At 43.9% G+C, this 15,594-nt stretch overlaps 1 protein-coding gene across 2 annotated transcripts in view; it reads left to right on the top strand.

Moving 5' to 3' along the window:
• The window catches only part of CRADD (CASP2 and RIPK1 domain containing adaptor with death domain), a 178,667-nt gene that overhangs the window by 84,960 nt on the left and 78,113 nt on the right, over nt 1-15,594 (top strand). The window contains exon 3 of one of the 2 annotated variants that reach the window (XM_044227481.1): nt 6,588-6,630. The exons of the other annotated variant lie outside the window; for it this stretch is intronic. Coding sequence (XP_044083416.1) covers nt 6,588-6,592 — 5 coding nt within the window. The 3' untranslated portion in view covers nt 6,593-6,630. Of the gene's footprint in view, nt 1-6,587; nt 6,631-15,594 lie in introns of those variants that run through there. 2 annotated transcript variants of the gene reach the window in all.

Below are 15,594 nucleotides of genomic sequence, written 5' to 3'. Positions count from 1 at the left end.
AATACACAATCATATTTAATTAAGCATTACCAGAAACCCCTCCAATCAAGATAAACCGGTATTGATGTTTTGGAATATATAGTTTGTATTTCTTATGCAAAGACTTAAATATATGTATTAAAAGTGCTCTTAAGACTTAATGCATTCTGTTAACAAATGTCTCTTTAGTGTGCTCAAAATTGTGTGCTTACTAAGAGCCTTTTATGTTTTTTCTTAGCCTTGTTCATACCAATTGAACTTACTACTGCAATTATGTAATCTAAATATTACATAAACAGTGAAATATGAGTATAAAAATAGAGCAGTTTTCTCCACTAAAATTAGGTTGAATCCTTTAGCAAATTGTGAGCAAGCCCGATCTCTGAAACAGTTGCTCTGGAATTCATAGTGGGTGGGATAACTGTAAAAGATTTGAGAAGCAACGTTAAAAGTCATGAAGGATTCCATATTCATATTGCTTCACAAGTGTATTTACATTTTTGTTCCATGTTAGCAAAAGTGAAACTGCAAATAGAGAAGATGGATTGTGGATATGATTTATGCAGGAAAGATGATGTGGAATTCTAGTAAGCAAATACTCAAGTCCTTAGTGTTAAGTGAAAAAAAATGAGATGTTTTAGGCAGCAGGTGGTTTTTTTTTTTGTTCACTTGTTTTTATGAATCCTCACTTTCACTTGCTTTTGAAATCAAGCAGTTAACTTCTAGTCCTAGATGTGTTAGAGAAGAATACTTCTATATATCTCAAAAGGGGAATTAGATCTAATTTGCTAAGCTACTTTTTTCCATTTAATAATTATGGACGTATTTCCAAGCTGATAAATACAGAATAAAATATTTTATGGCAGTGTAACATACATTTAGGGAAGTGCACAGATGTAAGTATACAGCTCAGTAAATGATCACAAAAGCAAACGCATCCAGGTAACCCCCACCTATGTCAAGCAACATTTCTAGTACCCCAGGAGCCCTCCATGACCTCTTCCCCAGCAGAGGTAACTGCCATCATGACTTCAAACCCTACAGCGACTGTTTTAAATTTTGTGTAAGAGGAGCATATGAAGTTTTTTGTTTTTGATTCTTTTACTCCATGTTTGTTTCTGAGCTTCATCTATTTTTTTTTTAAAAGATTTTATTTATTTATTTGACAGAGAGATCACAAGTAGGCAGAGAGGCAGGCAGAGAGAGAGGGGAGAGCAGACTCCACGCCAAGGAGAGAGCCCAATGTGGGGCTCGATCCCAGGTCCCTGAGAGCATGACCCAAGCTGAAGGCAGAGGCTCAACGCACTGAGCCACCCAGGCTCCCCTTCATCTATGTTTTTAACCTGCATTATTATTTGTTCATTCATTGTGGCTGTTGAATATTTTTTCATTGGGATGAAATGCCAAAATATTTACTTACTCAGTTGTTGATTGCCTTTGGGGTTGTTTCCAGTTTTGGGCTGTCATGAAAAATGTTGCTATGCGCATTCCTGTACATGGCTTTTGGTATACATGAGAAGGTTTTAATTCTTGTCATTTGTTTGTATGCCTAGGAATGGAGTTAGTGCGTTATAGGATATGTTTGTGTTCAGCTTTAGGGCATACTGCTGAAGGCCTTATCCCCAGTTTGCACCCCATGGATGTGAGTCTCTGTTGCTCTGTATCTTTGGCAACACTTGGTGTCTTTGGCAACACTCGGTATTGTCAGTTGTATTGATTTCATCCAATCTGATAGGTGTATGGTAGCATCATGTGATTTTAATGTGCATTTTCCTGATAACTAATGAGGTTGAACAACTTTTCAAATTGGCCATTTGGGTATCTTTGGTGGGGACAGAGGAGGTTTAAAGTGCTTGTTTAAGTCTCTTGGTCACTTTTTCTATAGGATTGTCAGAGTTTTTCTTATTTATTTGTGCTTCATATATTATAGATATAAATTCCTTCATTAGTTACATGTGTTAAAAATATCTCAAAAAAGAAAAGAAAAGAAAAGAAAAAAAATATCTCCTTCTACTCTATGGTTTGCTTTTCTTACTCTTTTAATAGAGGTTAGTGGAAATTCCTAATTTTAATGTAATCCCATTTACCAATTTCCCCTTTACTATTAGTGCTTTTTGAGTCCTACTTAAGAAATCTTTGCTTAGTCTCAACCCCAAGGCCCTGAGGATACATCTGCCTGTGTTATCTTCCATCAGCTTTATTGTTTTACTACTTATAGTTAGATCTACAGTTCATTTGGGTTTAATTTATGCCTATGGCGAGGAGTTAGACATTTATGCGTATGGCAAGGAATTAGACTTCAATTTCATTTTGGAGCATATTGATATCCAACTGACCAAGCAGCACTTACCAAAAAGACCGTCCGTTCTCCATTGCTCTGTGGTGCCATCTTTTTCATCAATAAAGTATCTATATACGCACAGATCCAGTTCTGGACTTTGTCTTCTCTTCTATGGGTGTACTTCTTTTGTGCTAATGTGAGTTTTGATTATTGTAGCTTAATTAAGTAAAGATTAATTCTTCTTTGTACCAATTCCTGATGATACTCTTCAGTTCTTTGCATTTCCGTATAAAGCTTAGAACCGGTTTATCAGATTCTACAAACATACACAGAGACATACTAAGACTTCAAGGATTTTGATCAAGATTTCTTTGGATTAAGAAAGGTAGTGTAAGAGGGGCTCCTGGGTGGTTCAGCTCAGGTCATGATCCCAGGGTCCTGGGATCAAGCATCGGGCTCCCTGTTAAGCGGGGAGCCTGCTTCTCCTTCTCCCACCCTGCCTGCTTATAAACTCTCTCTCTCTGTCAAATAAATAAATAAAATCTAAAAAAATATTAAAAAAAAGAGAGATTGCTTTGGATTTATAGATCAGATGCTTTGACATTCAGGTCTGTAGGAGACTTGACATCTTTGTAATTTTGAGCCTTTCAGTTCATGTGCATGGAATATCTTTCCATTTGGTCTTCTTTACTTCACTCAGTGTTTCATATTGTCATTATTCAGCTTTATAATTTCAGTGGCTAGAGAATTGTGTGGGTAACACCAAAATTTATTTAATCAATAACTTTATCTTGTAAACTTAGGTTATCTCTATTTTTTCACTGTTATAAACAGTATTACTGTGAACGTTCATGTATATACATTTTTTTATTACCTTTCTATCACCTTATACTTTACTCCTGAAACTGGAAAACTGGAATTTAGCTTCCCCTGCAAATTGTGCCATTTTAAACTCTCACCCACTGATATGATAGTTTCCACTCTCGTCAACCTAGGGAACTAGTGATTTTTAAAAATATTTTTAAGGGGTGCCTGGGTGGCTCAGTGGGTTAAACCTCTGTCTTCGGCTCAGATCATGATCCCGGGTTCCTGGGATCGAGCCCCACTTCGGGCTCTCTGCTCAGTGGGGAGCCTGCTTCCTCCTCTCTCTGCCTGCCTCTCTGCCTACTTGTGATCTTTGTCAGTCAAATAAATAAATAAAATCTTTTAAAAGAAATATTTTTCAGTTTGATGGGAAAAAGTAATAACTGATTGTTCTTTGAATTTGCTTTTTTTTTTTTTCACTAGTGGGTTGAGCAAGCCATTTGTAGATCTCTTATGAGTAGCCTCTTCATAGCGTTTGCATATTTTCTATCAGGTGTTTTTTTTTTTTTAGTCTTTTTCTTAGGTGAAACCCTTTGTCAAATATATTTACAAAATATGAATCTGTACAACAAATGAGTTAACCAGCATCCTTTTGTTACTGGAATGGGCCTTTGCTGAAGAGCAAAAAACAAAACAAAACAAAACAAAACAAAAAACAAACCCTATTTCATTTTTTTTTAAAGATTTTATTTATTTTTATTTATTTATCAGAGAGAGAGATGGGGGGAGAGAGCGAGCACAGGCAGACAGAATGGCAGGCAGAGGCAGAGGGAGAAGCAGGCTCCCCGCCGAGCAAGGAGCCCGATGTGGGACTCGATCCCAGGATGCTGGGATCATGACCTGAGCCGAAGGCAGCTGCTTAACCAACTGAGCCACCCAGGTGTCCCTTTTTTTTTTTTTTACAAACCCTATTTCAAATTGGATTATTCCCCAAATCTCTATGTCCTTCACATACCAAGTAATGTCTTAGTGATAATGTTACAGAACCTGGACTGGGTCCTGATGGAAGAATCAAGCGGTTTTCACAGGCTTTGGAGAATCAGAGGTTTATTTAACACCGGCGGGCTCAGAGAAGAATGATCTCCAAAGGTCTGAGCCCTGAGCATATGCAGGGAGGGTAACTTATACCCTTCTACTTCCGCACACTTGGTACTTCTGGCACCCATGGGAAACGGGGTAGGGAAGAAGAACCCAGAAGGGCTTTGAGACAGGGACTAGAATTCCCTTGCTGGTTTGGTCAGCCATCTTAGAGTACAGGTTTTCCCTTATCATTCACCACTTTGATGCCCCTCTAAACACGTAGTTTAGAGGAACATCATTTTTATCTACTATGGGCTGATAGCCTTGCAAGGCTAATATCTGGGTGATGGCTTGCCTGGTAACAGTGTTTTCTATGAACTTAGCAATCCATCCTAAGGTTCCTAAGGTTGCCCAATAAGCAATAACAATAGCAAGTTTCTGGGACAAAGTCCAGTCAGAAGGGGCAGCAGCATAAAGTCAGACACCTGAGGTGAGGGATATTGTGCCGATGATAGGCAGGGACCACGGCAAACAGATGTCCATCAGTCAGTGGGGTCTCGCCGAAGGTGAGGCTAGAGTGGGTCTGTAGGGTCTGCTTGGGCTTTCCACTGGAGTGATTCCTCTTCTGACTGGTGAACCCATGGGGTGATACCTGAGACCTTGAGGACAGTAGGGATAGTTAAAACAACAGTGTGGGGCCTTGTCCACTGTGGTTTGAGGGCGTCCTTTGTCCAATCTTTGACCCAACCTGAGTCTCCTGTTTGGAGTGAGTGTACCTATGACCCTTAGGAAACTGGAGCCCTTCCAGTGGTATATTTCTGTAGCTTATTTAGGATGGGCCCCAGTGCCTGAAGCTTTTCTCTTATTTCCTTATCTCCAATCTGATGTAGGTTCCCTGAAAGGCTTCTAGGCACGGGGGAGGCTGTCCATACACCAGTTCGGAAGGGGAGAAGCCTACTGCTGCAGGCATGCAGCGAGTGCCTAGGAGGGCTGGGGTAGCAGATCTGGCCATGGAAAGTTAGTAACCTGGCCGAACTTTGCTAAGGTTCCCTTGAGGCTGCGATTCATCCATTCTACTTTCCCTGAGCTTTGAGGCCGGTAGGCCATGTGGAGCTTCCAGGTGATGTAGAGAGATTTGGTTAAGGTCTGTACAATATCTGCTGCAAACGGGGGTCCCTTGTCACTGTGAATTGTTAATGGCAGACCGAACCTGGGCACAATCTCTCGCAGGAGGACTCTGGTTACTTCCCGGCTCTGTTCCGTCCTGGTCGGGAAGGCCTCAACCCAACTAGAGTATGTGCACGCTGTCACTAGGAGATATTTGTACCCCTCGCTGGGCTGTATGTCTGTGAATTCTATTTCTAGATCTTCACAGGGGGTTGCTCCTATTCTCTGGACCCCAGCGGGGGCCGTGGTGTAGATCAAGCATTATTCTTAGCACACGTTAAGCGCCGTTCACTCCTTGCTCGGCATAGTGCCGTCAGCTCGCTGATGTAGGAGTGCTTCTTGAGGAGGGCCCCTACTGCAGTTTTTCCTAGATGAGTGAGTTGGTGGGACTCCTTCACTAGATGTCCTCCTGTTGCTGTTGGAACGAAGACACACCCATCTGGCATCACCTCCCATCCCTTTTTAGTCAGGGTGGCCCCTCAGCCATGGCCCATTTTCTTTCTTTTTCAGTGTGACTGGGCAGAGGGGCTTCTTCCAGGGGTGTCAGGGCCATCGTGAGGGAAGGGACTTTGTCCCTACTCGCTGCAGTTTTGGCCGCTTCATCTGCCAGACGATTTCTGCGTGCTCTGGGGTCATCTCCTTTCTGGTGTCCCTTACAGTGCCTGCAGAAAGGCAGAAAGATTACTGCTTCCTTTGGAAGCCAGACATCTTCAAGAAATTTTAGTATCTCCTCCTTGTTTTTGATAGCTTTCCCTGAGGCAGTAAGGATATGGCCCCATGCATGTGCACAGTAGTGAAGGCAGATGAGGAGTCAGTGTAGATGTTGACTTGATTGCTTCCCTGAGGGTGAGGGCTCGGACTCAGGCATACAGTTCAGCCCGTTGTGCTGACCATCCAGCAGTTAATGCCTGGGCTTCTAGGACTTCAGTGGTTGTGGTCACTGCATAACCCACTTTCCGGGCACCCTCTTTTAGGTAACAGCCTCCATCCCTGCATAGCATGAGCTCTGGATTCTTTATGACTTGATTCCTTAGATCCGGATGGCTTGCATGGACTTCATCAGTTACCTTGGATCAGTCATGGTTTGGCTCTCCATCTTCCATGGGGAGAAAGGTTGCTGGGTTTAATGTCCTTACTGTCTCGAGGCTGACCCTTGGGTTTTGGCAGAGGCGCCCTGGTATTGTGCTAGCCGAGAGTTGGAAAGAAAGCAGTACCCCTGTGTGTTCATGAGGGACACAACCGCATGAAGGACTTTGACATTAAATTCTTGTCCCAGGGTGAGCTTCTTGGCCTCCTTGATGAGTTGGAGTGTGGCTGCAAGTGCCCTGAGACACAGTGGCCATCCTGCTGCCACGGGGTCCAGTTTCTTTGACAGATATGCAACTGGCCGTTGCCAGGGCTCAACAGTCTAGGTGAGTACCCCGAGCGCTATTTTTTCTTTCTCAAGTACCGAGGGATTTGAAGAGTTTTTCTATATCTGGTAGGGCCAGAGCTGGAGCCTGCCCCAGAACAGTCTTCATCCCAGTGAAGGCAGCTTCTGCTTCCTCAGTCTGGGCAGGGGGTTTGCGATCTGGACCTCCTACAAGATCATAGAGAGGTTTTGCTATTGCTGAGAACCTAGGGATCCAGATGCGGCAGAATCCTGCAGCCCTTAGGAATTCTTGTAGGACTTTTTTTGTCCAAGGCCAAGGCAGAAAGATGATGACTCTCATTCTGTCCGGCCCTAATTCTCTCTTCCCTTGGGTGAGGGGGAAACCAAGGTATTGGATTTGTCTTTGGCAGTTCTCTGCTTTCTTCCATGATACCCTGTATCCCCAGTCTGTCAGAAGCTGTAGGAGGGCCTTGGTGCCCTTAGTACAGTCTTGGGTGTCACTGGCAAGAAGGAAGTCACCCATGTACTGGAGGAGGGTATACCGTGTGGCCTTTCTCGGGAAGCTGGTGAGGTCTGCGATCAGTACTTTGCCAAAGGGGGTTGGTGAATTCTTGGGCCCCTTAGGGAGGTGTGTCTAAGTTATTTGCATCTGATGGCCCATATAGAGTTTAGTCCATTCAAAGACAACTAGTGGCTGGCTCTGGGGAGCTAAGCGGAGACAGAAGAAGGCATCCTTCAGGTCCAGGCAAGTGAACCATCTGGCTGATCCTGGGATTTGGCTGAGGAGGGTGTATGGATTTGGGACCACGGGGTGCAGAGAGATGGTCACCTTCTTGATGGCCCACAGGTCCTGAACTGGTTGGTATCCCATTCCTGGTTTCTTGACTGGCAAGAGTCAGGGTATTCCAGGCTGATTGACACTCACCGGGATGCCTGCCTCCTTTGAGTTTGGTTGGGTGTTCTTGGATGCTGATCTCAGCTTCTTGCGGAAGGGGATATTGCCTTTGTCTTTGGGGTTGGGCTCCCGAGATCAGTTCAACAATGATAGGGGCCCAATTCTGGGCTAGTCCAGGTAGGTTGTCCTTAGCCCATACTGTAGGAAAGGCAAGTCTGAATTCCAGTGGGCTGTTTACTTGTGCCCGAGCACAAAACAACTTTCATTATTCTTCTCTTGGCATGGTGGTCGCTAGTACCAAAGACCCACCTCTTCTTGTCTTGGGTTTAATCAGAGGCTAGTATGCCCAGTGGGTTCAAAAGTTATCTGAGCCCCGAACTTAGAGAGTTACATCTCTGCCCAGGCGGGGGATGGGGCAATCAGGCAAATAAAGGAACTCATGTCATACCTTGTGACCCCTGAGTTCACATTGTTGTGCTTGGCAGAAGGGTTTTGCTTTCATGTATTGCTTTCATCCCAGTGGCTGCAATGAGAGTCGCAGTTCTTGTGCCGAAGGGGGCCACCAAGGAGGGGACAACAGAGTGTTTGGTCCCAGTGTCAACCATGAAAGTCATTGATTGGCCCTCTACTTTCATTCTGACTGTGGGCTCATGAGGGCCAAATAGGAATGAGCCCGGTTCCCTACTTCTGCCAGGCCTATGAGGTCCTCCTCTTGGGGTTCTTCCTTGTAGTGGCTGGGCTTTGGAGCCTTTCCTCTGTTGGGACATTCATTTTCCAGTGTCCCTTTTCCTTACAGCAGGCACACTGGTCTTTTGCCAAGGGGCTTCTGGGCTTCTCCCCTTTTGGTGGTGGGAGCCTTCCTGTCTTTGCATTGTCCTTTTCCCTCAGGGACGAGGAGAGGAAGCTGACTTTTTTCTTAATTTTCTTTTCTGCTTCCCTCTCAGCTGTGACCTCCCTGTTCATGAAGAAGTTATCAGCAACCTCTGTTAGCTGGGTGATGTTCATCCCTGCAAATCCCTCCAATTCCTGGAGTTTCTTCCTGATGTCTGGGGCGGCTTGAGCCATGGAGGAGGGGTTTACCGTTTGTTGGCTGTACCGTGCCTCGGGGCTGAACGGTGTGTACACCTGATAGGCTACGCACAGTCTTTTGTAGTAGTCCCCGGGGGACTCCACTGGTTGTTGAGTGACCGTGTATATCTGGCCATGTTCGTGGTTTCTTTGCTGCTGCTTGGGTTCCCTGGAGGAGGGCTTCTTGGTATCGGTGGACATGGGCCTGTCCTTCATCCTTGTTGAAGCCCCATGTGAGGTGCTCCTTGGGTGCTGCTGTTCTAGCCCAGGCAGCAGGGTCAATAACTCCCACTGGTGCACATTCCACTAGGTACTGTTGTGCTCCTCTCGTTAGTCTTCTTTCCTCCATGTTGAACAGGGTGCACAGTAACCGTTGGCTGTTCCCGGGCTGGCCAGTGGGTCTGGAAAAGGGATTCCATAAGGTCTATCATAGCTTGTGGTTTTTCAGAGTAAGAAGGGGTTTTGTGCTTCCAGTTGAGGAGGTCAGTGGTGGAGAAAGGTTGACAGTACATCATGGAATGTCCAAGTTGGACCGTCCTGTCTTCGTCACATCTTTCAGTTTCCTGTGCCTCCCATACCAGCATCTGGAGGGCACTTGCACCTGGGGCACAGTCTGGCCTCCAATCCTGGAGAAAATCATCCTTTGGGCCTGGGGGCACTGGTGGATTCTCTGGACCTGAGGGTGTCAGAGAGACTGGTGGCGGTGGATTGTCTGGAACTGAAGGGTCTGGAGCAGTGGGCTTGGGGGTTCATATGGAGGGGGCAAGATCAGTTCATCATCAGGATCTCTGGCTATGATCTGCGGAGCCTGGGACTTCCGTTGGTTCTCTTTGGGCCACTTAGATGCGGCAACTAAGACCCTAGCCTGTTCCTGTCTGTTGCAAGAGAACAGCTCCCAAGGGGGAAGGGTCTGGGTAATTTCCAGCCAGGAGTCCATGTATGGAAACTGATCAGGTTGTCCTGGGTCCCTGGTTATGACTTGCCACACTCAACAGACTGTTGGGACCTGTTGGGACCTGTTGGGACATCCAGTGTCCCTTCTGAAGGCATCCAGCATCAAAGGTAGGCCACTCTAACTCACATAGGGTTCTCAGCTTGCCAGGATACATCTAACTCCATAGTCTCCCAAACACCCCTTCTTGAAATTGTTGATCATGGTTTCTAGGACTGTCAATTTGCTCTGCCCTGATCCCATGGTGATGTTTCCCATGTGTGGTAGCGTAGAGACAGACAAATGGTGGTACCCCTCCAAAAGAGAGACCAGTTTGATGTCTGTCTCTGCATTCCTGTAGGAGACTTGGGTGCTTCTTGGCCATAGCAAGTCTGTATAATCACTGGACTGGTGTCTTGAAGGGGCTTGTCTTAGATATTATGAGGTCACTGTAGAAATAGGTTAGGGCTCATTTGGACTCTGTAGGCTTCTGGGGACCTTTAGGGTGCCCTCCTGTGGAGCCACAGAATCAGTCCACCTGACAAGGCCAGATAAACTGCACCTTCACTTATGCATTCACTCCAGAAGTTATTATAGTCCCCCCCCCCCACCCTAGGAGGCCCTGAACTGTGGAATTCCTTTCTTTTTGGAAATTCATTCCTGTCCCCCTTTTTGTGGGTTCCAGACCTGAGGGACCTCCCTCCTTCTCCCCGCTGGGAGTCCCTACCTGTGAGACCTCTAAGAGGACTCTGGGAGGTGATCAGTCTTCCCTTCCACTCTGACAGGTGGGCCTGACTGGGTCCTGGGGCCCCAGGCCTCACCTGGAATCCTAATTCTGGACCAGGTCTTCACCTGCCAAGTTGCCTTTGAGTCTCGAGGGAACAGTGGAGTGGGGCTGGTCTGAGGTGACCTGATGGGAGACTGCTGAAGATTAAGCAGGGCATGCCTTTTCTGTTATGATCCCTCATTCCATCACTGGCCCAGCATTGCCCCCAAACCCCCAAACTGCAACAATGGGCCAGTGCGGTTGGGTTTCCCTATCAGGGAACCAAATGTTATGGAACCTGGACTGGATCCTGGCAGAAGAACCAAGTGGCACTTAGAGACCTTGGAGGATTGGAGGTTTATTTGACACTGGCAGGCTCAGAGGAGAATGATCTCCAAAGGTCAGAGCACCGAGCACAAGCAGGGAGGTGAATTTATACCCTTCTATTTCCGCATACTTGGTACCTTTGGCATGTGCTGGAAACTGGGTAGGGAAGAAGAACCCAAAAGGGCTTTGAGACAGAAACTGGAATTCCCTTGCTGGTTTTGTCAGCCATCTTAGCATACAGTTTTTTCCTTATCAATAATGTGTGTAGTAGGAGGGATTATTAGCAGCTAGATATAATAGAAGAAAGATCATATAATAGAGTGGTAAGATCATTGAAATTAGAGCCAGGAGCCTGGGTACTACACCTACATCTTTACCTCTGAGATCTCCCTGAGCCTTAATTTCTGTATCTGTACCTAGCACATTTTATATCAGATATCTTACAGGGTTAAGATGAGCTCATACATGAAAAAAAGTATTGTAAACAGTAAAAGTTACATAATACAAATTATAATATACTAATATGTATGGTGTAACTGTAGCAATTTGAGTATGTACTTCATTAAAACTACCATCTTCTCTGTCTGGCTATAGCCATCCTGGTTGGCTCAGTCAGTGGAGCATGCGACTGTTGATCTTGGGATTGTGGGTCAAGACCCATGTTGAGTGTAGAGGTTACTTAAAACTAAAATCTTAAAAAAAGGGTCATCTTTTTTTTTTTAAGGGTCATCTTTTGAGGTAGCCTAAATTGTAAATTATTCAGCCTCTTTCTGAGTCTGTGGTTTACGGGTTTGTACTTATTTGCATGATTCCTTTAAAAAGAAATGTTAAAAAAAATTGAAGCTGATGTTCTTTGTGACAATTCAGAGTGGGTTTGTGGTATATGTGGCTTCTAGGGCACTAAGCTGCTGTCTCCAGTATTGACCGTCTTTTGTGAGCTCATTAGCTACCGTTTTGGTAAAAGCTGCTTTGATCTGTGATGAGAGTACTGCATTAAAAGGGCATTAATGTTGGAAATCTACACTTTGGTCAGTTCATTAAAATGCACTCTTAACAAAAATGCAATATGAATTTGCATTGCAAAGGATAACTTATTTCTTTTTAAAACTCTTGAAACCAGGTAATTTAATTATGCCTCTGCCATAGCCTTTTATCTTCCTCTGCAAAGGAACTCTGTCTCCTCTGACACCTCATACTGGAAGCTGGTCTTCTGATCCTTGGAATTAATTAACATGCAAATACTTGTCTAGAGATGTGGAAACGCTGCTTTTTGATTAGCATTTAAATGTCATTCTTAATGGTGTCAAATTGACTCTTTTTAAGGGAAAATTAAAGTGGTATAGTTACCTCTTGATTATTTCCTAGACCATGTTATTGGTATTTCTGATTATCTGGTCTTAGTGGGAGCTTTAATCTTCTACTGTTCAGGCCAAACTTAGTCAGATACAAGACTATACTTGATGGCTGCACAGTCAAGCTCTGGCCTTCCAGTGCCTACAGTTTCTAGATAGGCTTATTTACCATATCCTGCACTGCTTCTCAGTAACATGTTTATTTATGTTGGAGTAGCACCTGCAGGAACTGTTAGCAACAAGTCCAAGGTACCTGGGAGCGAAGAGGGGTGCGTAGAGGGGCCTTGATAGCAACTGTGTGATAAAGAATAAAGAAGATGAGCTTTGGAGTGAGATATTCAAATAGGTTTAAAAATCTTGCCTGTGCCACTTTGAAGCTCTGTGACCTTGATACATTACTTCCCTTCTCTGAGACTCAATTTCCTCATCAATTTCCTAAAATGTAAATAGTAATATCTACCACTCAGGTTTTTGGGAAGGTTAAAGGTGATCATGTATGTAAGGTTCTACAGAGTGAGAGTAGACTATCTGCTCTAACCGAGAACCCCCAAATCTCAGTGGTTTGACTTAGCTTATTTCCTGCCTTGTGAGGGACGGAGGAAGGGCCCTACTCCACGCAGACATTCAGTGACCCGTACTTCTTTCATCCAGTAATCCTGACATTCCCCAAGGCCTTGGGACCCGTCATCAGATCATCTGTCTCCAGCTGGCCGGAGAGGGAAAATCCTAAGCCTGGGAGTGACACAGAAGGCTTTACAGGGCAGGCTGGGGTTGGTGCACCTCCTTTTACTTATTTCTCAGTGACCAGAACTCAATTCCCTAGACACACTGACTTTCAGGTTAGCCCAGGAAATGTGTGTGTCAGAAGGAAAACAAAATGAGTCTGTTTGGTGAACACATAGTCCTCCACTTCAAGCATCCAGTAACATTTGTTGAGTAAATGACAGAAGGAAAGAATGGATTTTCTGTGGACTCTGAAAGCGTGAGAGCTAATAGAGAGCCTTAGCAGTGGTCATGTTTTACTCTCTGTTTCTGTAGAGGAGGAATCTGAGGACCTGGGAATTTAGTGGTCTGCCCAGTTATTAGTGACAGCACTAGAACTTAAACCCATTTTTCCCAAGTCCTGTTATTTATTCTGCATTTAATTATTTGGAACATCATTCTTTATTTTCTGCCACAGTGTTGCCCTTTTCTTTTGGCATATGAAGATGGAGATTTAAAATAGATGTTATTCAGGGGATGCCTGGGTGGCTCAGTAGGTCAGGTGTCTGCCTTCAGTTCAGGTCATGAATCCCAGGCCCTAGGGTAGAGTCCTGCGTCGGGCTCCTTGCTCAGTGGGGAGCCTGCTGTTCCCCCTGCTTGTGCTCACTTTCTTTCTCTCTGACAAAGAAATAAATAAAATCTTAAAAATATATGTTATTCTGGTCATTATTGGTAGACTTCAGTTTTCTTTGGAAGGAAGAATTTGCTACTTTAGGGTAATGGGATGGATGGCTAGAGGCTCTATAGCTTGTCAGTATTTTGTACTGACAGTGACTTAATCTTCACTCACGCACTCCTGTGTTTGAGCTGTCTTTCTTAAGCCCCCTTCTATGTATATGGAATTCTGCAAGGCAGTGTGGATGGAGCAGTGATTAAGACAGAAACATTCGCAACCTAAGGAAGGTGTCAAATATTTAATCAGTAATTAGTATATAAAATGAGAGCTCAGTGGAAGCAATAAGGTAGAAGTGACCAGCTGCTGCGGTAGGAGGGACAGGGAGTAAGGACAGCTTCATGGAGGAAGGAGGTATTTGAACTGGATCTTAAAGAATGAGTTCATTTATTGCTCTGATCTGCTCTGAAACATTCACATTTGTATTTCTGTAATCTGTGTAGATAACGCCGGCTGGTGTTAACTGACTGTACATTAGAAAAAATGGGGAGAAGAACTCAAACACACAGATCAAAATCCTGATCAAGTCTCTTGTATAAAATGAGCATTTAGCACCCATTTTTGCCATTGATAATTTTTGTCAGTTATCATTTTGCCAAGTTTTGTTTTTTTTTTTTAAAGATTTTATTTATTTATTTGACAGAGAGAGATCACAAGTAGGCAGAGAGGCAGGCAGAGAGAGAGGAGGAAGCAGGCTCCCTGCTGAGCAGAGAGCCCGATGCGGGACTCGATCCCAGGACCCTGAGATCATGACCTGAGCCGAAGGCAGTGGCTTAACCCACTGAGCCACCCAGGCGCCCTCATTTTGCCAAGTTTTGATGAGTAGATAATTATGTAAGACAACCTTTGGTACTGGTCAGTCATCATCAACAAATAGTTTATTGTTTGCCAGCAGGTTCATCCTTCTATGCCCGATGGGCTTTGCGTAATTTTTGGTTAGAAGAGTTTGTAGAGGCAGGGGTGAGGCAGGGGTGAGATGCAGGAATTATCAGAAAATGGAATCAGTGGGAGGAGTGGGCACATGCTCCCACCACAGAAAAGGCACAAACATGGGTATAGGTTTGGATTTAGGAGTTGATTTTTGCAAGTTTTCTCTTACAGAAAGAATTCAATACAAAAAGGATATAAAATGCAAAGTAATTGTCCCTTTCTCAAACCTTTGAGTATCATGAAAATAAACAGATTTTCTGGACATTTTATGTGAACAAAGAAACACACACAGATACATGCTCTTTTATGTAAGTGAACTTATTACACATATTCATTTTTCTGTAATCTCTTATTTATGTAGCAAAGCTTTTTATATTACTACATAGTTCTACCTTATTATTCTTATTTTAATAACCAATGGCATAGTCATCCATACTGTATTGCTTTTCCATGATTCTTATTGAACCATTTTTAAGTTTTTTTTTTCCCTTAACCCTTTGCTATGTATTGTACACTCTGCTTCAGACAACATCCTTGTAGCCACCCACAGACTTTTTGTAGAGGGATTTTTTTGGTAGAGTACTTGAAATGGAGTTCCTAGATCAAAGAGAACATGTATTTAAAAGTTTGATAGATGTTGGGGAATTGTCCTCCAGAAAGACTGTACTTATTTTCATTCTATCCATGGTGTATGTGAATTTCTTTTCCTAAGTATTTTTCTTTTTAAAGAGGATCCTGGTCTCTGGGTCAGAGAAGAGGCAAAGAGTCTCGAGAGAGCCTACTAAAAATAAGTGGTGGCCAAGGAAATGAAAGTGTTCACACAATGATTTGTATGTAACAGCATTATTCATAACAGCCAAGAAGTGGAAATAAACCAAATAGTCAGCAACTGTTGAATCGATAACCAAAATATGGGCTATACGTATAATGGAATATTATTCAGCAATAAAAGGAATAAGGTACTACTGTACACTATAATGTGGATAAACTTTGAAAGCATTATGGTAAGTGAAGGAATCAGTCACAAGCACCATACATAGTTATTTATTTGTAAAGATTTTATTTATTTGAGAGGGAGAGAAAACATGAGCAGGGGGAGGGACAGAAGGAGAAGCAGACTTCCCGCTGAGTAGAGAGCTCCCTACAGGGCTTGATCCCAGGACCCAGGGATCATGACCTGAGCCGAAGGCAGACGCTTAACCAACTG

Source organism: Neovison vison, chromosome 12 (assembly GCF_020171115.1).
Source record: "Neovison vison isolate M4711 chromosome 12, ASM_NN_V1, whole genome shotgun sequence".
Lineage (NCBI taxonomy): Eukaryota > Metazoa > Chordata > Mammalia > Carnivora > Mustelidae > Neogale > Neogale vison.
The sequence above is the reverse complement of the archived record's forward strand: the minus strand, read 5'-3'. Positions and strand labels throughout refer to the sequence as shown.